At 47.2% G+C, this 14,280-nt stretch overlaps 1 protein-coding gene across 1 annotated transcript in view; it reads left to right on the top strand.

Moving 5' to 3' along the window:
• cfap221 (cilia and flagella associated protein 221) overlaps positions 1-9,921 on the top strand; it is a gene marked incomplete at both ends in the record, with an annotated part of 28,884 nt that extends 18,963 nt beyond the window's left edge. Inside the window, 7 exons of the mRNA XM_084487994.1 lie at positions 556-663; positions 2,186-2,293; positions 2,597-2,682; positions 3,552-3,594; positions 3,925-4,031; positions 8,709-8,804; positions 9,867-9,921. Of these exons, the coding sequence (XP_084344120.1) occupies positions 556-663; positions 2,186-2,293; positions 2,597-2,682; positions 3,552-3,594; positions 3,925-4,031; positions 8,709-8,804; positions 9,867-9,921 (603 nt within the window). The remainder of the gene's footprint in view (positions 1-555; positions 664-2,185; positions 2,294-2,596; positions 2,683-3,551; positions 3,595-3,924; positions 4,032-8,708; positions 8,805-9,866) is intronic.
• Positions 9,922-14,280: the final 4,359 nt, after the last annotated feature.

Genomic DNA, 14,280 nt, shown 5'->3' with positions numbered 1-14,280 from the left:
GGGGACAGGGGAAAGCTGTGTGATTTCTTGGTGTTCCTTAAAGACATGGAGTTGGACAGTGCAATGCCTCAGCTTTACAAACTGTTCTCTTCAGTGGCAACAATTGGAGCTACATCTGCAGGTGTATAAAGGAGCTTCTCCTGTTTAAAGCGGCTCAAGTCCTACACCTAACACAATGGACCAAGGCCGTTTAAGCAGCCTAGCTCTGCTGGCCATTGAGAGGACACTGGTCAAGGAACAGCTAGTTGGTATGACAGGGTCACAGAGCATTTTCATGAAAAGTAACAGAGAGCAGAATTGACATAAATTGACAATTTATATGATGTAGGCCGAAAATGAGCTTCCCCTCTTTGAAAGACCAGCAGCCGCCACTGATCTAGTCATTATATATACTGTATCTATGCCTAAACTCCTGATGTAATGGTGTGTGTGTGTGTGTGTGTGTGTGTGTGTGTGTGTGTGTGTGTGTGTGTGTGTGTGTGTGTGTGTGTGTGTGTGTGTGTGTGTGTGTGTGTGTGTGTGTGTGTGTGTGTGTGTGTGCGCGTGCGTGCCCAGGTTCCTCAGCACTTCAAGGTGATGGGCTACAGCCCCCCGCCGCCCATGGAGGCCTTCAGCAGCTACGTCCCTCCCGCTCTGACCAGGCCCCTTCGTTCGGGAGCCCTGGTAACCATGACGCCCTCTTGGCCACCGCCGGCCGCGTGATGGAGCCGCTGGGGCCCTGGGTGGAGGCCTCTCCTCCAGGACTAGAGCTCATGATGGAGCCGCTGGGGCCCTGGGTGGAGGCCTCTCCTCCAGGACTAGAGCTCATGATGGAGCCGCTGGGGCCCTGGGTGGAGGCCTCTCCTCCAGGACTAGAGCTCATGATGGAGCCGCTGGGGCCCTGGGTGGAGGCCTCTCCTCCAGGACTAGAGCTCATGATGGAGCCGCTGGGGCCCTGGGTGGAGGCCTCTCCTCCAGGACTAGAGCTCATGATGGAGCCGCTGGGGCCCTGGGTGGAGGCCTCTCCTCCAGGACTAGAGCTCATGATGGAGCCGCTGGGGCCCTGGGTGGAGGCCTCTCCTCCAGGACTAGAGCTCATGATGGAGCCTCTGGGGCCCTGGGTGGAGGCCTCTCCTCCAGGACTAGAGCTCATGATGGAGCCGCTGGGGCCCTGGGTGGAGGCCTCTCCTCCAGGACTAGAGCTCATGATGGAGCCTCTGGGGCCCTGGGTGGAGGCCTCTCCTCCAGGACTAGAGCTCATGATGGAGCCTCTGGGGCCCTGGGTGGAGGCCTCTCCTCCAGGACTAGAGCTCATGATGGAGCCTCTGGGGCCCTGGGTGGAGGCCTCTCCTCCAGGACTAGAGCTCATGATGGAGCCTCTGGGTGGAGGCCTCTCCTCCAGGACTAGAGCTCATGATGGAGCCTCTGGGTGGAGGCCTCTCCTCCAGGACTAGAGCTCATGATGGAGCCTCTGGGTGGAGGCCTCTCCTCCAGGACTAGAGCTCATGATGGAGCCTCTGGGTGGAGGCCTCTCCTCCAGGACTAGAGCTCATGATGGAGCCTCTGGGTGGAGGCCTCTCCTCCAGGACTAGAGCTCATGATGGAGCCTCTGGGGCCCTGGGTGGAGGCCTCTCCTCCAGGACTAGAGCTCATGATGGAGCCGCTGGGGCCCTGGGTGGAGGCCTCTCCTCCAGGACTAGAGCTCTTGCGTTTGGCTGTCTGAAAGTGCTACTCTTCAAACCGACGTTGCCGACCCTGGTGCCATTCAGAGTCGTTCTGGTTGCTGGTTTTGCATTTGGTTCTGGTTGGCGTTCTGTCTTACTTACTTAAGTTACTTTTATGTTCTGTCACTTATTCTGCATCCATCCACCATCCATCATCCATCATCCATCCACCATCCATCATCCATCATCCATCCACCCATCATCCATCATCCATCCATCTATCCATCATCCATCCACCCATCATCCATCCACCCATCATCCATCCATCATCCATCCATCCATCATCCATCCATTATCCATCCACCCATCATCCATCCATCCATCATCCATCCACCCATCATCCATCCATTATCCATCCACCCATCTACCCATCATCATCCATCCACCCATCATCCACCCATCATCCATCCATTCACCCACCCATCCATCCACCTGTCCATCACGCCATTCCTTGCCTCCTATTGGCCGATGGCCCCCTGCAGGACGAGCTGTTACCAGAGTTGCTGAGCGCCCAGCGGGCCGCTGGCCCAGTGGGGGGTCCAGGAGAGGCTCTCCTCCAGCCGGGCCCTGCTCACCCCACGCGGATATTTGTACGTTTTCATCCGTCCATCCATGCGTTCATCCGTCCATCCACACACTAGAAAATGGATTTCATGGAGTTACCAAAGCATCACAGTCTAAAAAAAAAAACACTTTCAAGCAAAAAAGCTTTCTGATAATAAATGTGAGCATATGTTCTTAGATACAGTATAATATATGATATCCTAATATACTGGGTAGATTGAGTGTCACGGTGTCGTAGCGTAGCGTTGGTCCAGTGCAGAGAAGGTCGTTCCTCCATTGGGATTCATAAAGTAGACGATGTGTTTGTCTCTGTACCGCTCGGCCTTTAGAACCCAGCGCCGGGCCTGCAGGTCTACAAAGCCGTCCCTCAGTACCTGGAGACCAGCGCAGAGCTCCACCTCTGTCCTCTGCCCAGGTACCCTGCACCCACTGGAGAACACATCTGTATCCGGACAAATACTCTGTTACAAGTACAAGTCTTACTTAAGTAAAAGGACAAAAGTATTAACGTCAAAAAATACATGAAGTACTTTTTTAAAAGTAAAAGTTCTCATTATGCAGAGTGGTCCATTTCAGATTACATTGTATAATTTCACTATATTTATTTAGCCGTTAAGGATGTACATTTCTTTAATGTTGCATATAGTGGAGTGAAAGTACAATATTTTTTCTATCTTGTATGTATGTGGCTGTTCCTGTGTATGTGAAAGCTAATTCACAGAACATCTATTTAAGCTGCTAGTTCAGTGGATATAGATTAAAGGGGTAGTTCGGAATTTTGGACATCGGACCTCATTTCCAAGTGAGTGCGCTTCTCTGTTTACCTTCTGCTGTAGTGAATTGGTTGCTACACCGGAGCAAAGTGAAATTCCGCTGCTGCTGAGAAAGTAGTCCCTCAAAATGTAATGCCATCATTGCGATACATAGTTTAGCGGATAGTTTTATTTCTAATATTATTCTATCAACGCAGACATTTACATTGATAGTCGGGCGTTATAATTGGTTTGCATCGGGTGTACTGTGGAGTGGAGTGTTTTTATTGGCAGGCTAGCAGTTCCCCTCGACTTGCACTAGCCTAGCACCAGCGATTTCTGCAACTATAAGGACTGAATGAAACGTGTTGAAAACGGTCTCCAATGATAAATAACACACTGGCTCACTTGGAAATGAGACCCAATGTCCAAAATCCCAAACTACCCCTTTAAGGGCGATAAAACAAAGCATCTGCTGATCGAATAAATGTATGTATTATGATATCTATGTTTTGCTACTGTATCCATGCAGGTTTACTGACAACAGGAGCAAGAAAAACTATCTAGACCAAAAGGTACTTTTATTTTAGAAATCTTTTCAACAGTGCAGATGTGCAGACATAAACATGTATCAGCAGAGAGAGTGGTATAAACAGTAAAAAGCCATGAAATAAATGATACTCCTGAAAGTGAGGATGGTTTGTTTGTCGCAGTTATTAAAGTCACGACAAAAAATACATGAAGTGCAAGAGACATATGTATGTCTTTGTAACTAGAGTGTGTGAATGTATAATGTATACCAAACTAATTGCAATAAATAATATACAAATACGCACACAGCATAATATATATATATATTGTATCGGTGGGTTTGTAAGATTACACAGCGTATCTCTTACTTGCAGGAAGTGATCAAAGGTCTCATGACCTGGAGGAGCCCTGATTGGACCGCCTTGAGAAACCTCTCCCAGCTGCCCACTCTCTCCACCATGGCCACGTGGACGGCAGGACGGTAAGAGAGAAATGAAAATCAATGGCTTCTTAAACTCATCCTTCTCTTGTTCACGTCAAAGTGAGCGGAGGGGTCCAGTGTGAGCGGTCACAGGGCGCGGTCACAGCGGATCCTACTCAACAGTAGAGCATAGAAACAAATGTCAAAACAAGGGGGCCACACACACCGATGCTGATGAAGAGGATATGGAGCGCCATGGGACAGTTGACCCGCGTCAAACCAGCCTCTGGCTCCATGAGCTCATACAACAGCAGGGGGTCCCAATGGGAGTCAGTGGGAGAGAGGAGGAAAGGCCTCCTCTGAGGGGGTGGGACTAGCTGAGGGATCGGAATCGCGTCAACGTCTATTCACGAATAGGCTGGAGCCCTGGCTGCGCTATGAACCAATAAGAAGAAGACCTGGCTGCACTATGAACCAATAAGCAGGAGCCCTGGCTGTGGAGCAGCCCGGAGGGAGGGTTTATCCCAAGTCTCTACTCTCTAGGCTACGAGAACCAACGAACCTGCTCAGTCGTATGCCTCGTTTCCACTGAGCGGTGCACTACTGTTCGTTGCGGTACAGTGCGGCTCTGTTCGCTTATATTGGCGTTTCCACCGAGCGGTGTGGTTCGGTTCGCTTATATTGGCGTTTCCACCGCCAAAAGTCAGCCGAAATAAACGAGCTGAGTCTAGCTATTTTCGGTACTCCACCGTTGGGTTACCAAGCCGTCTGAAAGGGTGGTGAAAACGTGGAGTTACACACGCCGTTATTCTGAAATCACTTAAAAAATATCCTGTTTGGTATGACCAGGTCACTGATATCTTTAACACTAACAGAGAGGAGGATTGACTTGATCTATAAATTAAGTCCCTCAATCTTATTTGGCTTAACACCTTGAACAACATTCTCAAACATCCATTAACATCCACATTTGCCTCAAACAAAGTTAGGCTTACAGCCCATGTCAATAGTTAAATAAATTAAAAAAATAAAAATGATGTTCTTGTTCTTTTAATTTTTTGTTACTCTGACCGTTCTGTTTAATATTGTGGATAGGGGTGGGAATTTATAAGTTTTTTATCAACATCGATGCCATTGTCGATTCTGCCTATCGATCCAATTCCTTATCAATTCTCTTACAGATTCCTGAGTAGTTCATTGAGTGGCAAAAAAGTTCTACAGTCTTCTGCACCAAAAGCAACCATTACATTTTAATTTTTTACATACTGAACAACACCATGACAGGATATAGAGTAGGAAAGAAAATCTAGGGGTAACTTGAGCCGATGTCGAGGGGCCAGCTGCCTGAGAGCTATCGGTGTCATCATCACCCCCCCCCCCCCCCCCCACAGAGATTCAATCACAAATGTAGGCTATAACGTGACAAGAGGAGACATAAACAGGACTAAGGCCATATCCTCTTTGTTTGAAACAGTATATAAACTTAATCAATATAAAGTGCCACTATGCATATCACAAAATGAGGCTATGCAATGAAAAACTAAAACGGAATCGGAACTGCACAGCTCAAACAATGACGTGACAACTTAAACAGGAGACATAACTTGATCTGGATCAAGTGTGGCTCTCTTTTTATTCAGTGTTACGTGCGGCGGAGAACACGAACATGTTGGGAGTGCACAGACGTGCCTGGCACACAGGGATTTGCGCGTCAATGTTGAGAGAAGCGGGTTTATTGCAGCCCGTCTCTCCAAAAATGCAGCGTGTTGCTGTCGGCGGGGATGACTTGGGGTCGCAGTTTACCGCTCAGGCTGGCTGCTCCGTGCGTTATCCATTTTCGAATCAGGATATATTATTCGCTTGATTAGCGCGCTTGACTCGTACGCAGGCTTTTGAACACATGGCACTCGACGAGAAAACCAGAAAACGTCATGCAGGGATCGATAAGAAGAATCGATAACGTTGGAGGTGTACAATTCCGATGGAATTGGTTAGTTGGAACAGGTTCTGAGTAGGAACCGGTTCTCGATTCCCACCCCTAATTGTGGAAAGGATGTTAGTGAATGATTCAGAGCATGGTGCATTTTAAATGGCATTTTGTTTCTTGTGTCTTCATTTTTCTTAAAACAATTGTAGCTGAAATTTAACATAGCCAAATTACAACCAATTGCTTCAGTCATTGAGGGCAAAAATAGGCCCAATGATAGGCCCAGATTTTTTAATTTAGTTTTACAAATCAAGAGTAGGCCTGATTTAACTAATTGGCTTTGCATCCTTTCCTTCTGCCCTTGTAGTCCAAGACATGCTGCCCACCAGCTTTCAAAGTACAATGCTGCCACTGGTGGATTTGTATACATTTTATTCACATAATTATCCCTCCCTGCTATTTTGTACTTCACCAAAACACCCTGAAACAACTTGATTCTCACATACTTATGCCACCATACGCCACTAACAGTGCAAGCAGGCCAATGGCAACCAAGCGCACAGTCCTTCCTCCCTCACTTTAAAAACCACCAGCCGCCACTGATGTAGGGTACTAGTTGAGCTACTAGTGTGTGTAGGGTACTAGTTGAGCTACCAGTGTGTGTAGGGTACTAGTTGAGCTACTAGTGTGTGTAGGGTACTAGTTGAGCTACTAGTGTGTGTAGGGTACTAGTTGAGCTACTAGTGTGTGTAGGGTACTAGTTGAGCTACTAGTGTGTGTAGGGTACTAGTTGAGCTACTAGTGTGTGTAGGGTACTAGTTGAGCTACTAGTGTGTGTAGGGTACTAGTTGAGCTACTAGTGTGTGTAGGGTACTAGTTGAGCTACCAGTGTGTGTAGGGTACTAGTTGAGCTACTAGTGTGTGTAGGGTACTAGTTGAGCTACTAGTGTGTGTAGGGTACTAGTTGAGCTACTAGTGTGTGTAGGGTACTAGTTGAGCTACCAGTGTGTGTAGGGTACTAGTTGAGCTACTAGTGTGTGTAGGGTACTAGTTGAGCTACTAGTGTGTGTAGGGTACTAGTTGAGCTACTAGTGTGTGTAGGGTACTAGTTGAGCTACTAGTGTGTGTAGGGTACTAGTTGAGCTACTAGTGTGTGTAGGGTACTAGTTGAGCTACTAGTGTGTGTAGGGTACTAGTTGAGCTACTAGTGTGTGTAGGGTACTAGTTGAGCTACCAGTGTGTGTAGGGTACTAGTTGAGCTACTAGTGTGTGTAGGGTACTAGTTGAGCTACTAGTGTGTGTAGGGTACTAGTTGAGCTACTAGTGTGTGTAGGGTACTAGTTGAGCTACTAGTGTGTAGGGTACTAGTTGAGCTACTAGTGTGTGTAGGGTACTAGTTGAGCTACTAGTGTGTGTAGGGTACTAGTTGAGCTACTAGTGTGTGTAGGGTACTAGTTGAGCTACTAGTGTGTGTAGGGTACTAGTTGAGCTACTAGTGTGTGTAGGGTACTAGTTGAGCTACTAGTGTGTGTAGGGTACTAGTTGAGCTACTAGTGTGTGTAGGGTACTAGTTGAGCTACTAGTGTGTGTAGGGTACTAGTTGAGCTACTAGTGTGTGTAGGGTACTAGTTGAGCTACTAGTGTGTGTAGGGTACTAGTTGAGCTACTAGTGTGTGTAGGGTACTAGTTGAGCTACTAGTGTGTGTAGGGTACTACTGTTTCCCGTTGACTTTTATCTTTGAGCGTTGTGTGTAAAGTGTAAAGCAGTAGTGTAGTGTAGTGGGTGAAATTACCCCCTCAGCCCATCCACCTTTCCACGTCTTCTTACTTTTCCTTAATTATTGTATTTTCCCTGAGGGATTCATGATGAGGTAGTTAACGGCATTACACTTTGTTTTCCAATCTTTTTTTAACAAGGTGTTTTTTCGGCCGTAATGCGGTTCATTGTGTTGTTGAGCAGCAGGGATATTTCTTGAAGCAGCCCCTCTGGCGAAGCGTCTGAAAGGTTAGCCGACTCTTCAGGTAATCTGCTGCTGCTGTTCCTCCTCAGCCAGCTGTGGCCCTTCTCAGGAGAGCAGTGACCTGTTAGCCTGGCTATTGGCAGACCGAGCTCAATCGTAGGTCTGGGTACGCTGCTGTCATTTTCTTCAGCACCAGAGGCGTGATCAACGGGCGGAGTTAAATTGATTCTGTACGCAATTGGCTGCTTGCCGTCACTTCCCTGTCATCATTGTGTTAAACCAGCCAATAGCGTGCCAGGGGGAGAAGCCAGCTTGGTGATTGGCTCCTGCAAAAACGTATCGAAACTAGAGAAGAAACTAGAGAAGAAAGAAATGCATTGCTCTTCTCCAGACCCTTCTGCAGGGCGAACTCAGATCACCGGCAGAATGGGCGGGGCTACCCAGTCTAGCAACCTGTGCTTCAAAACTGCTTTTAGCTGATATCCATTTAGCTCCAACATCTGCCAACATCTCCTTCTTCATGAAGTGTCCCCATGGCTCCTATTCCTCTCTGATGACTTCAGTGTCTGATTGCTGCATTGGTCCATAAAAAGGAGGCTCTGTTCCTCTAAGAGAGATGAGTGTCATATCCTCTGAGTGGTTTGGAAGAGCGACGTACAACCCTGTTGTACATATATTCATGTTTCTCTAAAGGGTTCAGAGCGGGAGGAGTACAATCTGATTTGTATATTCTTGTTTTATTAGTGGCCAAGAGAAAAATAAGTCCAGTGTTCTTATGCTTTATAGTACTTCCAGTGTTTTCCTTTTTGTTGATTTGTTTCTTGTTCCTCCTCTTGCTCCTCTCTGAAGGTCTTTGGACCTGAGAGCAGACCTGTTCCCAGAGAGGGCCCCCCCAGCCCTCACTGGCCCCTCCCATGACACTGACCCCGCCCTGGGGGACAGACTGTGAGAGCCCTTAATTAAGCCTTAAAGTCCTCAACTTTTCCCAAAAGCAGCTTCATAGACATTGGCTTGAAGTAGAGTGTGTGTGTGTGTGTGTGTGTGTGTGTGTGTGTGTGTGTGTGTGTGTGTGTGTGTGTGTGTGTGTGTGTGTGTGTGTGTGTGTGTGTGTGTGTGTGTGTGTGTGTGTGTAACAGTACAGAGGAGCCGGCTGTGTGTCTGACTCCAGAGATGATACGAGCAGAGTTCTTGGGGGATGAAGATGTCTCCGACCGGACCAGACCCACGGACCGGACCAGAGAGGCTAACTAAACACTCACTCGCATGGACACACACACACACACAAACACATACATCATAACAGACATACACACAATCGCAGACACACAAACACACAGTCGCACTCCTGGAGTGACGCTCAGACACCTGCACACACAATCCCATGAAGCGTAACGATTTCCATTAAAACCAATTGACTAGAGCGCCGGGCGCGCACAAAACATGTACATTAGCACGGTTCCCTTCGGAGGCTGACTGTGCCACTATACCCTCCCCTCCCCTCCCCCCCTCCCCTCCCCTCCCCTCCTCTCCCCTCCCCTCCCCTCCCCTCCTCTCCCCTCCCCTCCCCTCCCCTCCTCCCAAAACATGTACATTAGCACGGTTCCCTTCGGAGGCTGACTGTGCCACTATACCCTCCCCTCCCCTCCCCTCCCTCCCCTCCCCTCCCCTCCCCTCCCCTCCCCTCCCCTCCTCTCCTCTCCCCTCCCCTCCCCTCCCCTCCCCTCCTCCCAAAACATGTACATTAGCACGGTTCCCTTCGGAGGCTGACTGTGCCACTATACCCTCCCCTCCCCTCCCTTCCTCTCCCCTCCCCTCCCCTCCCCCTCCCCTCCCCTCCCCTCCCCTCCCCTGTCCACCTCTGGTTCAGCCTCCAGCAGCCCCTCCCCACGTGCTGTGGGGAGCGAGGCTCCACTTAGCAGAAAGGCTTTGCCTGTTCCCGATCAATAGCCTGACGCTGGCTCCACCACCTCGGTGCTGAACGGTGTGGCTCGGTTTTCCCCCGACCAGCTCCTGGAGCTTTAAACCCCAGGGGGCCCCTATAGGGGCCGACCACATGATCTGATCCCCTCTTCGGTTGACACAACAACGTTTGATATTCCACGAGCTGAACCAGAGAAATATCAGCATTGCCGGAGGAATGTTCTGCGTACTACAACCTTTTTTTGCTGAACAGTATCGCAGAGAGCAGGCCGAATTTCCTGTTCACTTCCTGTTGTGTTTGTCTGGATAAAAGGGGTGTTTGGGAAGAGACGGGAGTCCTCCTTAATCTCCACCGACAGCCGAGGATCATCTGTGTCCCTGCCTGTGTGACTCGTCATCATTGCCGTGGCGACAGGCTCCGGGACATGAGAGAAGAAGCCCAGAATGTGGGCTTCTGATAAGTGTGTTGTTGTTGTTGTTGGCGCCGTTGCCATTGGTTTCCAGTTGACAAGCGGAGGGGCACAATGTGGCCCCTTCATCTGGAGCTCCCAGAATGCACCTGCCGTCTCACCATTTTGATGGTCTTTTAGATAAATACGCACACATTTAAAATGGTGGACAATTATTTTCCTTGTACGATTTCTTTTGGGCTATTTGCCAATATCCATTAGCAAGTAGTATGCCAAATAAAAATGAAATACAATTTTCAAATTTAATGTAATTGTTTAGTTGTTTTTTTCCATCCAGATAAAGACATGTCAGCTGTAACATTGCTATGGACCTCTCCGTGGTTTAAAGTTCAAAGTGTTACGGTGCGTTCACACCAAAAACGACGGGGCGACGCGACTCCGTACAAAGTCAACGTAGAGACGCGTATCAGGCGACTTTTGTCGCTAGAAAAACCTGCAGCGCGACTTGATGAATGGCGCGGCATGAACGCCCTGCCACGGGCCAGCGCGTTCACGAGGATTTAGTAGCGCGACACGACGCGACACGTCGCTTGAGTTGAAATATTTGAACTTTGCCGCCTCAGTCGCGTGATGACAGCCAATCAGTGTTCACTCCCTGAGTGACGTAACGTAACAGCCAATCAGCGTTCACTCCCTGAGTGACGTAACGTAACAGCCAATCAGCGTTCACTCCCTGAGTGACGTAACGTAACAGCCAATCAGCGTTCACTCCCTGAGTGACGTAACGTAACAGCCAATCAGCGTTCACTCCCTGAGTGACGTAACGTAACAGCCAATCAGCATTCACTCCCTGAGTGACGTAACGTAACAGCCAATCAGCGTTCACTCCCTGAGTGACGTAACGTAACAGCCAATCAGCATTCACTCCCTGAGTGACGTAACGTAACAGCCAATCAGCGTTCACTCCCTGAGTGACGTAACGTAACAGCCAATCAGCGTTCAACCGGCCAACCGCTCCCTGCAGTCCGGAGTGAACAAAGATGAAAAGTTTGAATCCCCATTAATCGCAAGAGTTCCTGCGATTAATCACATTGTGATGCACAAAATTCAATAATGAATTCAAAAGTAGTGCACTTTTATTTCAAATGTAATCAAAGCAAATACAGTAAATACAAAACTAAAGCTTATTGCAAGTGCAAGGGCATAATGTCATCCTGTTTATTACATAGCGAAACAGTCTATGTTCAGTACCAAATGTCCCTGTTAGAGTGGGGTCAAGCACAAAAAACAACAAAAAACAGTCCTTTTATACACTTATTAACAGTTAATGAGTACTATATGTTGTCAAGGTTGATAAAATGTGAGATAAAAAAAACTACACATACTGTAAATACAATGTTATGGCGGTAAAACACAAAAACACACTTTAAGACAGCTCTTTTGAAAAATATATATTTTGTTACTGTATAAAGAAACTCAAAGAACATTGACCACAATAGAGTTAGCAGACAGGTTACAATAAGCAATTAAGCCGTGTAGACATGGATTCATGACACAACTGTTTATTATTATTAGTATTATCATGTATTATGCTGCGTTCCAGGGACACTTTTCAACCCGTAAGTTCCGAATTAAAGTCACGACTCACGACTTGGTAGCGTTCCAGGCGAGTCACAAGTCACGACAACAAGCCCTTCTGCGGCTCTTGTGCGCTGTACCACGAACCTCGATTAGCGGGTTAGCGAGGTATGTTGCGCTCAAAGCCAGGGTATGCTGTGAAGCCAAAGTGGCTGTTTTAGCGTCGCTGTATCACCATGGTGACTAGAGCAGTGTGTAAAAGCACCGCCTACTGACCAATCAATTATCTTGAAAAACAAAACATTATCTCACGTGTAAGATTAGGTCATATATGTTACAGGGGGAGCTCCGCCTATCACAACACTTTGGATCTCGTCACAGGTGCATTTAACACTTTTGCGCCTGAAAAAATGCCACTTATATGGACGTTCATACCGTAAAACATGTCCCAACAACCGATTTATTAGATTTTATAGATAGTACCAACAGAGGCCGCCATTGTTGTTCATGTGTGCGACGTCAACCGCTCTAACTGGGAGCACATCGATCCGGTACGAGTTCACGGGTAGTGGGGTACGGGTTTGACGTTTGGCGTTCCAGGGCACTTTCACGGGTACAAGGTTGTGAAAACACGAGTTACGGGTTGCCTGGAACGCGCCATTCGATACGCTTGGTTACCTAGTTTCATATGATAGCATAAGCTAAACGGTAGCTCAACAATTGAGCACGCCAAAGCCTCTGAAAGAAAGTAATGTAAGGCAAAAAAGTTCACTAGCAAACAACTAGCTAGCTAGAACCAGCTAACGTTACCGTAGCATTCCATTCTTAAACTTACCAGAAGAGTCGTCCTCCAGTCCGGACCTCTTCCTCTTATCCGTGTTTTCTGTGCTTGTTCCTGTCGTTTGTCTGTCGGTTGTTTGTTTGGGCTGCTGACGATTCCGACATGTTCTCCAAACGATCGTCAAACATTACGTCAAGCATAGCAAGAGTGTCTGGTGTCAGACTCATGGGGGAGCGGAGCTCCACTGAAGAACGCAAATACGTCACCTCCACTTGAATAAGGAAGTAAGTTGTATGAACAACTTGACCGCAGACAGATACTAGGTTTGTGTTATTTATGTCTTTGTTATATGTATGTGAACATACATCAGGGTAGGGTAATGTTCTGTTGATCTACGTAATTGGACGTTTTACGTGTTTTTCCCTCCGAACATCCACCGATCATTTTGTGTGTTTCCACCGGCTATTGTGTACTTTTAACAAAGAAACCAAATGCAATATGTTCTTGTACTATTGTGTTTAGTGGTCAGTTAGATCGAAGATCAAATCACATTTCAGTGACCATGATGTGTTTGTGCATCTAAGACGTGGCTTTGTAACCTACTCAACAAATGATTCACCACAAGACATGCCTTCTTTCGCGTAGCTCCTCCAAGCCAGTGGTTCTCAACATTTTTGAGTCGCGACCCCCAATTTAACATGCACTGCTGTCCGCGATCCCCCCCCCCCCACACACACACACACACACACACACACACACACACTGTGTGTATATTGCGCATTATGTCAATAACAGGACAAACTAATACAACGAGACATAACTACTTGTATAGGTGGTTTATTTAAGTTTAAACATATTTGACAACATATTACCTACACAAAAATAAGTAAATGAGCTAATGGCCAAGACCGCAGACCTCGCTCTCGCTCGCTCACTCGCTCTGACAGTAACTGGTTTTGAGTAATTAAATGCCTGTTTGAGACCAACCGCTCGTCGTCCTTCTAATGTCCGGTCGGACGCTGCATTCATTTTGATAAAAATAAAAAATAAAAAATAAATAAATTGATATTTTTCCAAAATGATTTGGCGACCCCCAGAAATCATCTCGCGACCCCAATTGGGGTCGGGACCCCAAGGTTGAGAATGGCTGCTCCAAGCGATAGTGCACACACACACATGGAGTGTTGTACTAGTCCAATAGGGGGCAGAGTGGCTGGAGGCTCCTAGTGGGTAGTGGAGGTGACGTATTTCCGTTCTACAGTGGAGCTCCACTCCCCCATGAGTCTGACACCAGACCCCTCTCAAGCATAGGCGTCAAGCCATCAGCCACTCGCATAAATATAACTTCCGGTTTCACAACCTTCAAAATAAAAGCCTTTAAAGGATCTGATATGAGGCACCAAACACATCACACTCACTCAACATGCGCGTTAGTAAGACTCAATAAATGGGTTTGTAATGCTTTTATTAACAACTATAAGAAACTCATAAGACTTATTTATGTTATTGAGCTATCAGTTAACAAGTTAACAAGTGCTTATAAAAGTCTTATAATCTCACAATAAACATGTTTATTATGTTATTATTAACCCTTATATATAGGCTTATTAACACCAATTCATGTTAAAAAGCATATAATAAGGGTCTTATTACCTATTAACTGAGGCTTATTACAAGGACCTTAATATAAAGCGTTACCCAGTGGCGGCCTGCAGAAAGGCCGCCTGCCGTC

The sequence above is a fragment of the Micromesistius poutassou genome, assembly GCF_964030765.1.
Source record: "Micromesistius poutassou genome assembly, chromosome: 24".
In the NCBI taxonomy this organism is placed as follows: Eukaryota; Metazoa; Chordata; class Actinopteri; order Gadiformes; family Gadidae; genus Micromesistius; species Micromesistius poutassou.
Note: the sequence above shows the minus strand (reverse complement) of the source record. Positions and strands in the feature narration are given on the sequence as shown.